Raw genomic sequence first — 15,256 nt, forward strand, 5'->3', positions numbered from 1 at the left:
TCTTTTCCCTCAGATCCTGTTTTTCCCAGGTCCGGTACCGCGCAGACTGGTCCAATGAAATGTCATTCAGGAGTGTTTTGATCAGTCCCAGGATGCTGGCAGATCACATGCCCGACGCCATGCTCCGAGCACTCACCAGTCTGACCAGGGACCGGCCCTTCTCCCTCTGCCCGTCGTCTTCAAACAACACCAATCACAACACTGTCTGAAACGTGTGAAAGAGACTGAGCTCCCAGACTTTACAGTACTTTAAGCACACTTCAGTTTTTTACGTTTTCCTCCATGCTTCAAATACTTTCTTGCTATTCAGTTGAATCTTGTCTTCAGGTTTAATCCTAAAGCCCCTTTTCTCTAAAATACATTTGAAAAATGGATTGTAATGGTGACGGAATACTTAAACCATCGAAATGTACCTGCTGTGAGCATCATGAATGAGTACCTTGTTAAATTGCACTTTTAATTATTTATTTCAATTTGTTTTATTTCAAATCCCTGAGTTACTGTGTGAGCTACTTTATGCCATGATCTTTGAATGTGCGTTGTGTACCATATTTGCCAGTGCTGCAGTTTTAATTTAATGTCTGTTCTACATTTTGATGTTTTTGTTAATGGTAGACACAGACCCCCATGGCCACTGTAAGTGTCACATGCTGTCTTCCTGATCTTTGGAGAGCTTTGATCCAGGATGTGAGGATACAAGGGTAACTTCTACCCTGGACTAGAGCATTACCTCCTCATTGTATAGTAACTGTGCTTGGTATGTGTTGTGTTTAATGTCTCGAAACATCAGGGTGATCAGTGCCTATGCATCACAGAAAGATAAGTCAACAGAATTGCTTTACAAAAAAAAAGACAGAGGTGAGTGTTTACAATAAGTTCTGTTCTGCGTTCACTATAATGCAGTTTCAATAGTGCATGATGTATGGCAGAAAATATTTAATGCAACAGGTAGAGCGATTGTACATTACTTGAGAACCTGTTTACTTGCTGTGAATACTTCATATTTTTTTCAGGTGATATATAATAAAGTTGAATCAACTGATGCTTGCATAACAATTTCATATTCACAGTAAATTGAATTGGAATTCTTGTTATAAATTAAAACACTTGTAAAGCACACTCTGCATCCTTTAATTTGTTGTACACTATAAAAGGTGAAATACAATCATGTACTATTCTCAGCACTGGCAACTGTTATTGAACTGAAAAAAAGTCAGCCATATGAGTCAATGAGAGTGGGTGTAATTAATTCTGAAATGTCTCCAATGAATAACACTAACAATTAGCTTCAGTTTTGACTATCCTTCATCAGCTCTCTTTAGCATGTGACGTAAGGCGACGTCCCGTCAACAACTCATGACCTCTTCAAGTGATGCTCGGAAATTCCCATTTCTGAACTGGGACACGGTCAATTGCAGTGCTGACCGAATGTAAAATATCAAAGTTAGCTCAACAACATATTTCTACTTTTGTATTTAAATGTATGTAAGAAAAAAAAATGGCATAGCTACATAACTAGGCTCCTCTGTAAGCCCTGCAACTTTAAAATAAAAGGGGAATGTCCAGTCAACCAGGGAAATTAATTTGTGTTTGAAATAAATCTGACAAAAGGGAAACATTACATTATTAAGAAAACGTCACCTGACGTTGTCCTTACCTCAGTAAATAAACATATAGTAAAAAATAAGCCGTTTAGATTTTATAATCAGGGTTGGTCGATAAGGTTTGTTCTCCACCCCTTAGACGTCACACAATAGCAACTATATAACAGGACACATGAAAGTATTATTTTAGCTTCAACAACAATGTATGATCTGATAGTGTACATGTATGTCTTGCCACTTATTTATTACATTGTATTATTGTAGTTGTTCAACACTTTTACAACATTGGAGTGCTTTTGCTGTTTTTGGTGCACTTTTGGTTTTGGCGTTTTGCCAAATTGGATATCCAGATTAGTGTTTATCTGGTCAAAACTGAGACAAATTTGAATCCGGCATTGTATTTGCAGTGGGCATATTTATTAATTTCATATGTCGCCAGATATTCGTCCATCTCAATTTTTCCGACAGCACTTGAAGGCAGCATCAGGAGCTCATCTGTTGGACAGGGAAACTAATCAGGAGCCAAGTGAAGACTTTTCAGTGCTGCTAGCTCCCAGGCTAGCAAGCTATCAGAGTCAGTCGTCCAGTCGAATAAGGAGGAGTACAGACTTTGTTTATAAAGTACAGTGTCTCTTCTGTACAGTACACAACACTCAAACTATGTTTTAGAAACACCGTTTTGTTGCGCTAAAGTAGCAAGGCAGACAGGCAGCCTCTGGCCAGCTGAAACTTGCGGCTAGCTCATTAACTTTAGCTGGGAAAGAAGTGGAGGCAAGAAAATGGAGCTGGACGACGTAGTCCTGTATCAGGATGACTCGGGAAACTCCACCATGATGTCCGAGCGGGTCTCAGGTCTGGCCAGTTCAATATACCGAGAGTTTGAACGGCTTATCGAGAGATACGGGGAGGACGTAGTGAAGGAGCTGATGCCGCTGGTGGTCGCCGTGCTGGAGAACTTGGACTCGGTGTTCGCTGTCAACCAGGAGCAAGAAGTGGAGCTGGAGCTGCTGAAGGAGGACAACGAGCAGCTTGTCACCCAGTACGAGCGAGAGAAGGCGCTGAGAAAACACACAGAGGAGGTGGGTTTCACTAAAACACTGCCCAACTACTTTATAACCCGGATTACAGATTAAAGGCTCGTGTTATGGTACAAAACGATTACAAACCCAATTTATAAATCTGACAATTCTCTGTCGCGGTGCTTATCAACTATATATATCCCATTAATCACAAATAAGTAGCTACTCTATGAAATATAAACGCAAATGTTTTGTTTGACATACCCACACACTTCATTTCTCATAGGAGAACTACACTTCCTCAAGTGGTTGCTGAAACTAACTGGGGCATTTAATGTAGGAAAATTGAGGGAATAAAAACGTCAAACTTTTCTAAATAATTACAGCTTGATGGTGTAAATGCATTTCCTGAACGGCGAGTCCATTCAGTGTCATAAGACGTTATAAAGACCGCCATGTATGTGATCCAGATCTTACAATTGGAGCGCAAACATGACATGTGAAGCACACACTGTACTTTAGCTGCACGTCCATGCCCCTATGGACACCCTATGAGGATACCGTGTCACACTTGGGATTGCAGTCAATGCGCGCCAGATTGAAAGCATCCACATTTATTCAAGTCAAGCCTCAGATATGCAAACCAGTTAGTGATATGCTTGCAGGATGGTTGCAATGAACGCACATTTATTTCAAGCTATTGCCACGCTCTACAATACTTCACCTCTACAGTGCAGTCTAATTTTGGACAATGACACATTCACATAGGTCGACACTAGCACACTGGGTCTGATTTTAAGATGTGTGTGTTTTCATTATAAGTCAATGGTGTTTTTAGTTCTACTGGAAGAAGAAGGCATGCTTAATAAATCCCTGAGGGAAGTTCAGGGAAGATTAATTTCTCACTCAATACATACATACATGCACAAGTAGAACGGAAACACACTAGGCCTGAAATACACACATGCACAAAGTATGCGTTGATGGAGAGGTGTCAAAGCAAAGTGGTTGTATACTGAGCTGCTGCTAGCCCCTACTGACCTTCACTGCACTGTATGAACGTGTATAAAAACAGCTATTGTTCCACAGTGGGCATCTAGAGTTAAATGTTGACTGCCCAGACTTTAAACTTGTGTTAAGTCCTTGGTATGACAGCCACACATAACTCTTAGCTTTGCTCCTGTACTGGGTACCGTTTATGATGAGTTATTTTCTCAACTAAAGGTCCAAGTTACAGGCTGCCTCCGGTCAGTGTGATTTAGGATGATACAGGTGATGATGAGATTGGTTGCAAGACAAATAGGATGCAAATGCGCCACTTTAAGTGTGCACATGTTGTTGCCACTCCTTAATGTTTCCCGAGTCGTTGGCATTTGACTCAACAGCTAAATGTTGAATGACAAGCGCAACAGGTCACAGAGCGGTGTGTGTGTGAATAATTGATGTCATGTCGTAGCATGTTGCTAAAGCTTTCAGATGGACCGGTGCACATGAGATTTTCCATTGGTATGTTATGGGGCTTACATTGCTCTTGCTTCCTCTCCCTGCTGTGTGTGAAATACCCATAGACTGTATACCTCGTCTCCTACACAACTAGCTCTTTCTCTGCCAGGCCACCTGCACCCTCATGGGTGTGTTCTGTGGTATTCTTATGCTGGCATGATGTCATAGGTTGCAACTGTACACCCTCTCTAAAGCAGAGATCAGCTCCTGAAAAATTCATATAGGAACTTGAATGAACAATTACATTTCAGGATGTGGCATTAATGTGTGTTGCTACTGATCAGGACTGCTCGGTTATGGCAGGAATCATAGTCACTGTCATTATCTGTCAATCTTGAGATCATTTTGTTATGATAAAACAGCCACACCCACAAAGCATGGTAAATATGACTGTTACCCAAATTTACAAATGAAGATAAGGAAAATATCTGGTTAAAAAATAAATAAACAATGTTAGAAGATATGACCAGGCGTTTGATGCTCAGGATAAGGGGAATGTTTGCTTTTGTTTTAATAATGCTTTACATAGCTATTTCATTGGAGTAAAACTTTTCCAAAGAAAATTTTACAAGTAAATTGCAAACAATCGCAAAGCTTGTATATGTAAAATGAGAGACGAATGATAAATAACTTTTTCGTTTTACAGCTATGTGGTGAAATGTTCAGCAATATATGTAGGCTACATTTTTATTTATGATAGAAGTTAGTGAAAAAATAACAATGTAAATCAAATAAATATGCTTTGCTGTCGTATTCAGTCAATCTCAAGAGTGCATCATTCCAAAGAAGTTACAGTTCTCACCGTTTGTATCTGGGCAAAATGAAACCAATGCACCAGCATCTTTCTAAGCTTTCCATACTTTGCGCAGTTCATATTCAGGTTCTTTTATTGAGTTTGTGTAAACAGCCGTTGGTTGAAAAGTTAAACAGACACACATCCCCCTCATCTATAATCCGTCAGTTACAAATAACTGTGACTAAATTGCATTTTACGCGGGTAAACTGTGACACAATAGTATAAATTCATGAAACTCACACTGTTTATATGCTAAATGTCCTCCAACACCAAAGCCACTACCTACTCAATGGAGGCACGTGAATAGCTGGGCACAGACTCGGTTCCTAAACTGCTCATTTGGGTGACAAGACGCTCATTAATCCCGCCAAACAAACACATTGTACCAGCCAAGTTTGGCTTTTTGCTGCACCAAGCCCAGAGGAATACTCCCTCTTAGTAGCTTGTCTCGGCAGAGCAGAGGAAAAGGCAAGGCAGGAAATTCTTGGGGAAAAACAGCCCTTCCCTCAGTTCTTTTGTCCACTCAGGGTTGTCTGCTGACCTGTGTAAAACCACATATTACTCGCATACGATGTCAGAAGACTGATCGTTATCATTTACATATAGCTATTAATATGCAGAACAAGGATTAGGAGGGCGGAAACGTTTTAGCAAAAATCTGATGGCTCTCAGTGCATCAGTTTGGTCCATAATGAAATATCTCACGAACTACTGATTAGATTCCAATGCAAATGTTTACAGCCATTCGTTGTTTCCTAGAGGATAAATCTTACTGACTTCGGTTATAAGATAAAAATGATTACTCTTTGACTTCACAAATCATGCATTTAAAAAGATAACTTTGTACATTTTGTATGCATCAATCTGGTGCACTGTGAGAGCAAAATTAGGAGCGTAGATCTATGAAAAACGTTGTGCTCATGTAAAAAACGTTGTGAACATTTGAATGGTGATGACGTGGCAAAACTTTCAGACCCACAAAACATGGCAAACAGGGTTAATACTCAAATAAAGAAAAACAACTGGTTAGATTGCAATGCAAATTTGAATAGGTATTCATGGTTACAAGAGGATGCATCTTACTGACTTCCCTGATTCGTCCTTGAGTTATATCCAGCGCTAATAAGCAAATGTAACAAAGATGGACCTTATTTTAGCATCAACATTTTAGCATCGTCCTTTTGCAATGTATCCTCATACAACGATTTGTAGGAAATCTAGTTTTTGATTGAGTGATGAGTTGCCTTTCGAGTCCTTGTAATAAGTACTTTGTTACGTAACAAAACCACTTGTTACGGTTTAGAAAATATCGCCTTACTGTAGCTACTTGAAGTATCGAACACGCGTAACAAATAGATCAGCATTTCTTCTGGACCCAGCTATCCACCACAGCCTCCTTCCTACATGGACTTTGCGGCTCTTTCTACTATGTATAATCTCATGGCTAACAATTACATGGGTTCCATACCAATTGATTACATGGGGTATTTACGTATGACTTTTCGTAGGTATAACTACAAACAGTGTATGCCAACTGCATTCATTATGTGCATGTTGTTATGTTAGCATTTAGCATATAGCAACACTGTGCCTAAGTCACACAAAGCTGCCGGCATGTCTGTAGAAACCTTTTTTTTCTAATTCAACTGCATCCGTCAGTAGGTCTATCAGCAGCTGCGTGTGTCTGGAGAATATGCCCAGCCTATGGCTATGCACATATTCTAAGTCACTTGATTGCCTCAAGCTTTCATTTAAAGCCTTTTTTTCTTACCACAAAGGGCTGCATGTTTTGTTACCTCAATATTATTAACTGTGTGATTATAATGTAATGATCCTATTTGAAACAGTTAATTAGTGCTTCAGTTAATTTCATCTGACGGCCAAGACAACACACAGCCACAAACACTGAAAGGAGTTAATTCCACTCAATGGTAATTGAGTGCCAATACAGTGGAGCCCTGTCTGTGTGGGTGTGCACGCACTTGTGCCGGAGCCACATGTGTTGTGTGTGTGTGTGTGTGTTGTTGGCACTCGGCGACAAAGAGAGCATTATACAAGCAGCGTAGGGGGAAGAGTGCACGTTAAAGCACTGGAACACTCATTCTCTGGAGCGCTGTCATATGCACAAGCCTTCTTTCTGGGTCATATGATGAGCAGCAGTTTAAGAGAGGAAGATGTTGGGAGTTCAAAATTATTGATACAATAGAAGTGTATTGTCTGCATGTGTCATCCACACAGTAGGCTACTCTCAACAGTGATAGTTTGTGTAAATCCAATGAGGAGAAACCTGTTTTCCTCAAACTCAGCAGTTTATAATGATCAGAAACTAAGGCTTGTAACCGTTTAGCTACCCTTCGTGTTGTTACACGCAATCCCAGATTAAGGGGCACACCCCACTATGAAACCTACCGGCTGTAGTCTAGCCCAGTGCTATGTTAATGCTCTTAGTAGATTACTACACATACTTCAGAATTTAAGATATTCCCTTGGTGTTCCAGACTTTACATTACATGTTACTTGTTAGACGCTTTTATCCAAAGCGACTTACATACTCAATACTGTGGGCAATCCCCACAGGAGCAATTTGGGGTGAAGTGTCTCAGGGACACAACGACATGCTGACTGCAGTGAGGTTTGAACCTGTGCTCCCCTGATCCCAACACCAACGCTCAACCCACTGCACCACACGCCTCCCAGACCCAACTGGGCCCTGTCTCTTTCCCTCAAGCCCCACATTACATCCTCACCCCTTGTGGAAGAGAGAAAAAATGTCACTACTAATAGAATAAGTAGTATTACTCCAGGTAATTAATTTCAAAAAAAGTTCTCTACACTGAAAGAGCTTTGAGAACCAAACGCTGAGTTTTGAGAAGCAAACGGCAGAGAAAAACACCTTAGCCCATCAATGACTGAATTGTGTTTTTTTGTATTAATAAAAAGAAAAAGGCTAGAGGTTCAGAGAGTTCACAAAAGCATCTTGAAGAAACACCTTTGTTTTGCACCTCCACTCTCAACGTGCTGTGCGTGTAAAGAAGAGGCGGTTTGTAATGGGGAGCTCAGGTGATCCTCAGATGATATCCATCCTTCCCGCCGAGGGCCCGACCACAGGGCCCCTCATCCACAGCCAGCACCCACATCACAAGACTGCATGTTTACAGATGGACAGTCTTTTTCTGTCACCAAACACCTGACTCAGCAATCAGCTGAGGCATCAATAGAAGGAACCAAACCAACCTTCTAAAAAAGCAACAACAAGGGAATCATTGTTATTCTTAGATTTGTTGGTTATAAAGTGCTTCAGGAACGAGTCATAAACCCGATAATTGGTTAGAAATGTTAACTTCTGGTTCTCTCGTCTCAAGTCAATGACATTTTGTTCAAGCGTTTGGTTAGATCCCTGAAGTAGCGTCTGTTGTTAACATAAGCTTAAGAGATGTTTATTCTACAGAATCTGCCCCACTCATGAAGTTTAAAGCTTTTATGGCTTTGAAAAAGTCAATGGATATATGAGACTAAAATGAGACATTCCACCTTTAGTAGTCACAACAAAAGGGGTTGACCTGTGGAATAACTGTAATGATGAGCTGAAATACTGTGCAACTTTATCTAAACTAAAACTCTTATTTAGAAACCAAATCCTGAATGGTTCTGAGCAGGACATGTGAATTTCTTGTTGTTGTAAAAGTTATTTATTTTTGGTTCTTTTGTACAAACAATGATTTGTTTAAAACAATAAATCCAATATCAAGGATGCTGATGACCTCATCTTTTATTTTCATGAACAATGTACTCTAGAGGGGGTCGGACCAGAACAATGTTTAAGCTTCTTCTTGCCCCTTTTGAACACGACAGAAACTATTTGAGAATTAAATTTATTTGTTTATACCTTGAACGTTTTTTTTTTTTTTTTGCTTCTCTTTGTTATAATAATAATAATAATTATTATTGTTTGTTTTGTTTCTAACAGGTTCAATACATTGACTAATAAGTAGTGGCAATGTGAAATAATGCGATCATGTCGTTAAAAAGCTAACCTAACGGAAGCTTTTTAATTCTGGCAAATGCATTTAAACTTTAAAAATCACAAAACTGGTGTTCATTTTAAATTATTATCTCGTTGAAGAGAACTTGACAGCATAATTCACGTTTTTTTTCTTCCAAAAGAGCTTGTTTTATTGCAATAATTACAATACAATAAAACAAAATCAGATTAGCTTTTCCTTAAGAGCACAAGGGCAATGATAACTTCTGGGTCGGCGTACAATACAATGTCATCAATTCATATTTCATTTCAATGTTAAAGAGGAAATATTCTGCTCGTTTTCAGGTTTTTATATTTGTGACATGTCTCCATGCTTTAATGTTCAAACAGCTCTTTATTGTTCTCATACTGCCTGTGCTGCAGCACCTCTTCTCACCCTCTGTCTGAAAACAGAGCCCAGTCTGCTCCGATTGGTTAACGCTTAGAGATTTCCCACCCCTTTTATCACATACCATTTTTGGGAGCGCGAGTGTTGCATAGTGATGTCACTTTGTTACACAAGTAAACAAAGAAGTCCAATGGAGGAGTTTCAGGCAGGTGTGTGGGAGAGGAACTCCTTCTGGAGGGAACCTGTTTTCGGGTTATCTGCATTAACTTTGTTCTAGTTTTTCTAAAATCTTGTCGGCTCATCAAAGCTTCATCCAGCTGGATCGAAGTAATACGTATAGAAACGTTATGTTCCTGATGATTTATCTTGCATGTTGGTGTTTATGCACCCAATGATCTCTGTGATCCACTTTCTCATGAAATAAAAACAGTCATAGTCCCTGATCCCCTCGGAGAAGGACTGAGGTTACTAACAGCTGCTGTGAAGATTGAAAAAACAACCTTGACAATGAAATCAACTGTTACTAACTCGCCCAGTAAACTGTGTCTGTACACACACAAAAACACACACAAAGGCTGTTAGATTTCTTGTTTGAGAAGCCGGCGCTGTGCACCTGTTGCTCTGAGAGGGTAGATGACATTCACAATGGAAAGAAGACAGATACGGTTGTTCCCAATGTTCCACTGGTGTCAACACTGTGAGCATGAGAAGGTCTGAATCAAACACACACACAAGATTTAAAATCAATTAATCAATCTTATTTTGTATTGAACTTGAGGTGTCCTAGGAAGCGGTTCTACAATTGTGGGCCGTAATTATAAAAAGACACATTACCATGGGCATTTGTTTTACATTAAGCATGATAAAAAGCAAATGGCAGAAGACCCGAGGGATATACAGAGTTCATGGGTTGAAAGCAAATCTGATAAATAGCTAGGAACAAGACCATTAAAAGCTTAAAAAATAAAGGTGAAAAATGGGTGTGAAATTGTGCTCTTTCTGGTCCTCGTTAATAGTCTTTCAACCAACCCCTAGGCTCTAAACTTGGTTACATGGTTTGAAATGAGTTTTTCAAGTTTTAAACCCAGTTTCTCTCTTTGAGCTTCAGAAGCTTTAATGAGGAGCCCCAACTCTATTTCCTGCATACTGAAAGTGTCTAATGTAATAGACGGTGATGATTAAAAGGCATGCATGTGTGATATTCCTGTCACTGCCAGAAACCAATCATCTGATCATTACTTAACCAGGAGTTCACAGTACTCATTAAAATGTCAGGGCTTTGATAATAATTCCTTTTTTGTTCTTTCCCTGTATGTTCTTTGTTTATCTGCAGAGGTACATCGTCTTAGAAGACTCCCAGGACGGCGAGAAGAAAGATCTGCAGAGTCGACTGGTGATGCTGGAGGCACACTCCCGTCAGCTGGAGCGCAAAACTAAAAACTATGCCGATCAGAGTAAGTTCACACACACAGGTTTTACTGTTCTGCCTCTATTCTGGGACACACACACACACACACACACACACACACACACACACACACACACACACACACACACACACACACACACACACACACACACACACACACACACACACACACACACACACGACCCTGTGAGCACTATTGACATTGTGCAGGTCTTGTGACTGTTTGTTAGCCTGATTTGCCAGAGGGCAGATGGACTCCCATGTCCCAGCTAATTAAGGTAACTAACACAGGTTAACATGACTAGTCTGCCAACTGCCATGTCTGCTAAATGAGCTGTAATATAATAATCAGATGGTATAAAGAAAGGCTCAGTTTGAAGTACAGGAAGAGTCAAGGCTGTTAACCTGCTTGCTTTTCATCTAGAAAACCCTTATTTTTGTATCTTTCCATGTTTTTGGATAATTATCTGCCTAAAACACTCATGTAAAAAGTGAGTGATCTAATGCTTTTTTCTGAGATATTAAAATATAAAATATATTCAAGTACAAGTCTTCCCTTAAGTCTTAAAGACTGTTTTTAGATCATGAAAATAAATCCCTCATGATGAGTGCATGACTGCACTGTTGACAATGTGTGTGACCGCTTGTTAGTTTCAGCGCAGGGCCGTCAAATACGCCTCATTCATGCTGAGGGAACATTAGTGTGGGTTTGATGATGTCAGTGGATCACTCAAACATACTCTAACTACAATATGAACCAAAGGAAACTGATTAATTAAACTAAATAATACAAATAAAAAATAGACTCAACTCTGGGCATTTGTTTAGAGGTACTAGAGGGGAAACTAGAAAAAGTCAACAGAAAAATTGTTGGGAAATTTTCTGGGATAATCAATACATTTACGTCATTTATCGACTGAAAATATTGTAAACATTAAAAATGCTTAACATTTCATACACCTAGCTATTATCGATTTAAAGAAGATCAAATAAAAAAAGGGAACATTAGCACATTATTTAATAATGAAAGTAATTATGTATACACTCTAGGTCAGTAGAATGTATTAGGTACCGAATTGTTGTTCTATTATTGCTAAATTGTATCAAAGGAAATTTGAAAACAAACAAAACTTGGATAAACGACAACAAACACTCAAAATTATTATCACTTTATTTACTTTTTGTATTTTATATACTTATTTCACTTTGACATGAATGAGAACATCATGTGGGGCTTTCCTTAGCATCACTTCCATTTACTCACACCTCTGTATTTAACCAGGTTATTTCTGCTCCACTCCTAGTTCCCCTTTCAGCCCTCTCATAGGCACACTGCATCACTGTTTACATCCCTCTATGCAGCTGCTCACTGCGGAACTGTTCTTCATTGATTACGTAGGTGTTGTTTCTATATCAAGTACATGAGCCTTAAACACCTGAAAAAAACAATATTTCCGACGTGCTGCAAGGCATGAAGCATGACAGGTCGTGCAAATAAGTTGTGACAGCTCACAGCCGGCTCTTCATGGCCACTTTTACAGATGGTAAGGGACTTTGAAGTGCCACTGCCAGCTTTTTGTTAGAGGGCATTTGACTTTGCTGGCATCTGGCAATGCAGGAAGACTGTGTGGCTGTTGTGACTACAAACTGATCTCACCTTAAGGCCACAGATGGATTACCACTGAGGGTGATTGTTACTATTAAGATAAGTGTGTCTATTGTTAATTACCTTTATTCCACTTTAGTTTAACTTTAAATTGTAAACAGGTAATGTGTAGTTTAAAAAATAACTATTCACCAATATTTCCAGTGATTACCTTAAGGTTACTTTGAATGTTATCATTTCAAACTGGGGCTGCATATTCATCTAAACTTAAAGAGGCTATATTATGCAAAATTCATGGCTCATATTTGTATGTTGTGCCTCTACTGTGATATGTTTACATGCTTTAATGTTTAAAAAGGTCTTTATTTTGGATTGGTCATCCGTTATGAGATGTGTGGGAAATGTTTCCGCACATGATACGCCCCTTGGCATATCACGTACAATGTGTTGGAGCGTTAGCCAATATAGTGTTACATAGGGCCTCTTTAAGTGGTAATGGCAATATAGGCTATTCACCAGTGTAATGTTCAAATTGCAGGAGGCGCAATACGTGTTGCAAGCTAAATATGTGTACATTTTATTCTAAATTAAGGAATTACTGTTGCAACAGAGAATTGCTGGCCCTACAAATCGTATTCTATGGACTTCTGAAAGATATCTTTGTTTAATGCCCTCCAATATTGTGAATCAATTGCAATATCAGCCGAAATAGGTGAAATTAGTTTTTTTTTATCTTGAAACCCTACTACAAACCACATCCATTAATATAACACTTTTGACACCATTGAAATAAAAAAAACCCAAGGAGCTGCTAGGTCATTTTAAGATTGAAAGTCCCTGCTTCAGAGGGCTGAGATAACCGGTCTCCTTCTGGTTCAGAGGGGTTTGTTGATGCATGGTGGCCCTCCTCTGGCCATGAGAGGTTATTGCACTCTAGCACCAATCGGTACCCCAGAATCCAATGAAAGAAATTGTGTATACAGTACTTGGTTTCCCACTGGGCACATTTAGTCAGTGTGGCAGTTTGATCCATACTTGTTATTTGTTGAACTATTGCTGTTGTTATTAAGATCTTTGTTGTTAACTTATGGTGTTTTTCATGATATGCACTTTAAGTAATTTTCTTTTTTTCCATGCAGTTATCAGATGTGACGAGAGAGAAGCAGACCTCAAGAAGGAGTACAACACGCTTCATCAGAGACACACTGAGGTATGTCTGCCTGGGATAATGACGTGTGTTTGGTTATGTCACCCAGATACACACAGTGTTGTATCTGTATTTCACATAACTAATGATACACGGTGCAGAGAAAAGGTAGCAATTTGGAGCCTCCACCTAATTAATGACATCACTGTTTAATAGTAAACACAAGATCATTTTACAAATCTAATATTGATGTCAAACTTCAGGAACAACATAAAAACATCAATAAAATATCAATTGTCAATATAAAAGTGAATGTGTATGTATGAAAAAGCAGTAGATAAATTATCTTTCAGGCATTGTTTTCGAAGCATTATATAGAGGGAATGCTTCAGTTTGTATACAAATTAGCTTTTCAAAAACACATAAAAAAGAAGAAAGGAATTATTGAATTACTCCACATCAATACATTCCAATATCAGTGTAATTATATGCACCTCTGGTTAAATAAAAAGTTGTGAAAATGAAAAGATGATTAAAACATGAAGTATCCAAACATGAATAATGTTTTTGTTGAGTCATTAGTCAGCCTAGTTCTCTTAATAAATAATGCATCACTAACAGATGCTCTAAAACAGGGGTGTCAAACTCAATTTCATCACGGGCCACATTGGAATTGGAATTATGGTGGCACTCAAAGGGCCGGTTGTAACTTTAAGACTATATAAATATTTAATATATATAAAATGATGTATTATATTACATTATTGCCTCTGCATTGGATTGTTATCGGATAGGGTAATAACTTCATAATTAACTACGTCTGAAAGCAGAAGTCTACGGCAAATAAATTGCAAGTCTCTTCGGTGAGAATGTCATAAAATGATTTAAAAAGAAAAACTACATTCTGGAAAAAAGTGACATTTGTGGGGGAAAAGCAACGTTTTGAAAAAAAAGCAACGTTTTGAAAAAAAAGCAACGTTTTGAAAAAAAAATCGAATTCTGAGAAAAAGACAAATTCTAAGAAAAAAAGCATGTTTTGTAGAAAAAAAGTCAAATTCTGTGAAAAAAAGCATATTTGAAGAAGAAAAGTCAAATTCTGAGAAAAAAATGCATATTTAGAAGAAAAAAAAGTCAAATTCTGAGAAAAAAAGTCAAATTTGAGATGCTTTGTTGGACATGTAGTTTATGGGCATCATCCTTCTGTAAATCGGCATGTAACCGTATAATAAACATATTAAATTCTTTGCAAGCTCTTGTGGGGCCACAGAAAATGAAGTCACGGGCCGGATTTGACCCCCGGGCCTTGAGTTTGACACCCCTGCTCTAAAACCTCTCAGCCAACTGCTGATCTGAATAATGCTGAATAGAAAAGGTGAAGGTCCGATAAAAGCTGTCACCTGCATGCTGCAAATCTACATCCTGTCACAGCTGAGTCTGGAGACTTATTCTTCATGTGTGAGTGACCATGAATGTTTCAAACGGTATAATCACGTATGCTGTAGTTTGGTAGCAACACAGTCATTTCATCCTCGTTTTTTTGTACAGGTTTTTGGGATTTTATTATAGCATAACACATGTTAACAATTAAAAATAAACGGCACACAACCTGTACTGCTCTTACTTTGAAATGCAGAAACCACGGCCATCGCATATGTCAGAAAACTCTGTGTATGTTTGGTGCAAAACATAGAGTTAAAATCCATAAACGCTTTTTTGATCCCCAAACATAACTTGATTCACAAAGTTATGAAAGATATCAACAAATGTTTTTCATTTACTTAC

General features: G+C 38.7%; 1 protein-coding gene across 6 annotated transcripts in view; it reads left to right on the plus strand.

Annotated features, from left to right (window-relative positions):
• The first annotated feature begins 2,044 nt into the window (after nucleotides 1-2,044).
• The window catches only part of LOC104956142 (C-Jun-amino-terminal kinase-interacting protein 4-like), a 33,156-nt gene continuing 19,944 nt past the window's right edge, over nucleotides 2,045-15,256 (plus strand). For all 6 annotated transcript variants that reach the window (XM_010783590.1, XM_010783593.1, XM_010783589.1 and 3 more), the window contains exons 1-3: nucleotides 2,045-2,683; nucleotides 10,626-10,746; nucleotides 13,467-13,537. In XM_010783590.1, coding sequence (XP_010781892.1) covers nucleotides 2,384-2,683; nucleotides 10,626-10,746; nucleotides 13,467-13,537 — 492 coding nt within the window. In that variant the 5' untranslated portion in view covers nucleotides 2,045-2,383. The remainder of the gene's footprint in view (nucleotides 2,684-10,625; nucleotides 10,747-13,466; nucleotides 13,538-15,256) is intronic.

Source organism: Notothenia coriiceps, unplaced genomic scaffold, assembly GCF_000735185.1.
Source record: "Notothenia coriiceps isolate Sejong01 unplaced genomic scaffold, NC01 NC01_scaffold00025459, whole genome shotgun sequence".
NCBI lineage: Eukaryota > Metazoa > Chordata > Actinopteri > Perciformes > Nototheniidae > Notothenia > Notothenia coriiceps.